The 3,740-nt window shown below is 53.2% G+C and overlaps 1 protein-coding gene across 1 annotated transcript in view; it reads left to right on the forward strand.

Annotated features, from left to right (window-relative positions):
• Positions 1–3,740, forward strand: part of TBX5 (T-box transcription factor 5) — a 70,889-nt gene that overhangs the window by 5,691 nt on the left and 61,458 nt on the right. The window contains exons 4-5 of the mRNA XM_006151678.2: positions 377–496; positions 1,297–1,444. Coding sequence (XP_006151740.1) covers positions 377–496; positions 1,297–1,444 — 268 coding nt within the window. The remainder of the gene's footprint in view (positions 1–376; positions 497–1,296; positions 1,445–3,740) is intronic.

Here is a 3,740-nt window from a genome sequence, read left to right on the forward strand (position 1 = left end):
CCCCCCCCCCCCCCCCCCCCATCGTGGGTAGTCTGGGTCTGAAAAGAGCATTTAGCAAGGGTGAAAAAGGGGGCCCCTTTTCAGGTCTTCATAACCAGTTCTCTAGAACCCCAGCCAGTTGATTTTTATTTTCCCTCCTAGGCACCTATGGTTCTCACGGCCTTCTTTCTCATCCTTTGGCCTGTCTCCTCCCCATAACTTCAAGGGAAACCCGGGATGGATTTTGGTGAAACCGGAGCGGGGCCAGTGTTCGCTCCCATGCTCAAGGAAGCGCTTCTTCCATTGTAAGGGGGTGGGCATGCTCGTTAGAACATTGGCATTCATAGTCTTCCTCCCTCTTCCTCTCTCTTCCTCTCCCTTTGTCTCCTGGTCCTAGGCGGATGTTCCCCAGTTACAAAGTGAAGGTGACTGGCCTTAATCCCAAAACGAAATACATTCTCCTGATGGATATTGTCCCTGCGGATGATCACAGATACAAATTCGCAGATAATAAATGGTAGGCCCTGAAGGGACTGTGGGAGGGCGGTGTGTGTGTGTGTGTGTGTGTGTAAAACAGACAGCCCCACCCCAGTCGTCAGCATTCTCAGAGCACCCACTGTGTGCTAGAGGCCTGGTTTGTCGGTTTCATGGGGCCCTCTGTCCTGAGATGCTGTCAGGAGGTCCCATTGTAGAGCTGAGAAAACAGAGGCTCCTAGGACACAGGGCCTGTATCTCTTGCTATGCCTCCCGCTCGGGTTGGGATTTTTAAAAAGCCTATTGTTACTTAGGGCTGGAGGTATTTCTGGGGGGCGTAAAACCATTTACAGTTATTTTTTATGAGTTACCTGCTTTGAGCACGCCTTTTTATGAAATTGCAAAAAAAAAAAAAAAATCCAGCCCATGGTATTTGAGTTAAACAGGCAAGCGAGGAGAGGCCTGGGTGGATGGTTCAGTTGTCTGCCAACACTTGCAAGGCTTCACAAGGAAGCCTCCTCTCACAGCCGGCAAGACTTTTCTGGACCTCCAGACTTCCAGAACCTGCCCATTGTGGGGCCCAGAGAGGTTGGGAAGCCCCAGGGGTGCACTGGAGGAAGATTGAGGTGGAAGGAGAAAGAGCCAGGCCAGAGGACCTGCCCAGACAGTGCTCTGGGAAACCTGGGGTCGCAGAGGCCTATGGGAGACCAGAGGGTCAGGCCATTTCCAGATCATTCCCAGCTCACACTCAGCACGCTTCCCTGGTGCGTGGACAGCCAGCGCTCTGATGCACTGACCCTGTGCCCCGTGCTGGCCCTGCAGTCACACCTGTCCTTGCTCTAGGTCTGTGACCGGCAAAGCGGAGCCAGCCATGCCAGGTCGCCTCTATGTGCACCCAGACTCACCCGCCACCGGCGCCCATTGGATGAGACAACTCGTGTCCTTCCAGAAGCTCAAGCTCACCAATAACCACCTGGATCCATTTGGGCATGTAAGTGCCGCGCCTTAGGATTCATACCTCCTTGCTCTCTTACTCTCTCTTCCCTCTCTCTCTCTTCCTTCTTCCTGCTGGGCAGCTTCTCTTTTCTTTGGCTTCCTGCACCCCACCCTCATCTTCACTCCAGTTCCCTCCTTGATCTTTCTTCATCGGCCTTCTCTGTCTGGACTTCCAGCCTCGTCCTCCCTACCTCCCTCCATATTTCTCCCCTCTCGCCTTCCAATTGACCTTTCCCTTGTTTTCTTCTTTCTCTTCCGACTTCTTCCACGGTCTCCCCTCCTCTCGTACTTGGATAGCTAGCCCTCTGCAATCTCCCTGAGGCCCGCCTTCCCCTGCTCTGGGTCTGTCTCTGTGACCGGAGAAGGGTCCCCAGTTGGTTCTCTTGCCACCAGCACTGAACACTCTGAGGGGTGAGGGTCCTGAGGTGTCTAAATCACATTCCAGGCCTGCACCCTGGGGCCTGTGAACCAACCTTAGTGGGTGCCTTAGTGCTGTCTGCAGCTGGGGCTGCGGGCTGTATGTCAGGTCTGCAGAAAACATGGCCCCTGTAGCCCAGGGCGGACCCAGTACAGACTGAACAGAGGCTGGACCATGGCAGTAGCATACCAGAGAGACTTCTCAAAGCTCCAAAGCTCGTGGACACATGGAATTAAAGTATGGGTTTATTTTGGTACAAATTAAAATTGGAATCCATGCCTACTTTTATCATGCTACGCATTTTCCATGAAATTGTTCAAGTCTCCTTGAATACCTTCCCTGCCCCCTTCCAGATCCAGCCTTTTGGGGGGGGGTAATGGGGATGATCCAGGTAAGAAGAAGAGCCCAAGTTACCTGCCATGTATGTAAAAACATGGGAACTGAAACCCCAACAACCAGCTCTGATTCCAGTGCCCCTGGTTAACTTGATTCTCTTGGGCAGATCTTTTTATTTTTTTTTTTTTAAGTCCAGCTTTCTCCCTCCCCCAACATACCCAGAGGATGCAAATGGAGACTGAAGTCCTAAAGCTGGAGTCTCACTGGCCCCAAAAGTGGAGCCCGCCCGGGGTGACTTCCTTAACACTGCATGGACGCTAGTCAGCATGCAGCCCCCCACCACCCCAACTTTTAGCCCCCTCTTTCTCAAAGAAAAACAAACAATACAGATTTTTTTTTTGGGGGGGTAATGTCCTTAAATATCTTCATTGGAGAACATCCACACAGCCCGGGTCTCTGAAACCAGCATTTAGAATCCTTGGCTTAGAGATTACACCATCCTAGTGGGTCAGGGACCTAGTGGGCCAGGGACGAAGACTGAAAGGAACAGAATTTGTCAAGGAGAGCCTAAGAAAGGGAGGGCATGTGCCCAAGGTCACACAGTTTGTATTTGAGAACAGGGATCTGAGACTAAGTCGCTTTCATTCAAAAGTGCTTCCCTGTCCCACAAGTTGTCTTCCCAGAAATAAATGTCCCACCTGTGCTCCCCAGTTTAGAGAAAGAAGGGGGCTGGGTGGGAATGGATTGACTAAAATGGAGAGCTCTCTATGAGGGTCCAGATGAGAAAGCCGCTCCTGGGAACCCATCGGGTTCAAGCACCAGGCCATGGCGATCTGGGTGGGGAAAGAACCTGGGACCTCCCTGCCCCCCCCCCAATGGTTCAGCGCTGTTTGATGAGGTGGTTAACCTGCTGGCCAGGAGGGGGGAAAATCCCATTTCCTTTCTGTGCTCCTGGGCAGGCGATGCAGAAGGTATTCCCCGGGCAAATCCGGGCCTCCTTTCGGTTTAAGCCATGGTGTTTTGCCCACAGTGACATTACTGTGGCTGCTTCTCAGAGCGAAAATGACCTGGACCTTGAGCGAGCGTTGGCGGAAGGGCGATCGGTGTGGATCCGCGGGTACCGAACTGGAGGTGTAAGCGCCTGGGAAAAATCCGGTGCGCTTTGAAAAGGTCCCGCTGGCGTGTCCTGGCTGGGACCTCAGCGGAGCTTTGGTGCAGGAACGTGGAGCTTCTTGCCCCGTTTCTCCTCCTAGCTTTCTGTCTTGGAGTCGCTCTGGGGTGGACGCTTGGGAAGGAGCACACCCTGCCACCACGTTCTGGGCATCTCTGCAAAGTCTCTGATTCTCCTGAGTGCAGGGAAAAACGGAGAGGTGCCGTCGCGCATTCCTATCCCAAACTCCCGGATTTTTAATCCAGAGTTGCCCTAATGAAATTAGAAGCCATTAGATCGCCCTCGCGCTGAAGTCTCCACTCTGTCCCTGGCCGTCAAAGCAATTTGTCTAAGCCGGGACGACGGCCGAGCCGGCCAGGGCCAGTG

Source organism: Tupaia chinensis, unplaced genomic scaffold (genome assembly GCF_000334495.1).
Source record: "Tupaia chinensis unplaced genomic scaffold, TupChi_1.0 Scaffold000323_1, whole genome shotgun sequence".
NCBI classification, from domain to species: Eukaryota; Metazoa; Chordata; class Mammalia; order Scandentia; family Tupaiidae; genus Tupaia; species Tupaia belangeri.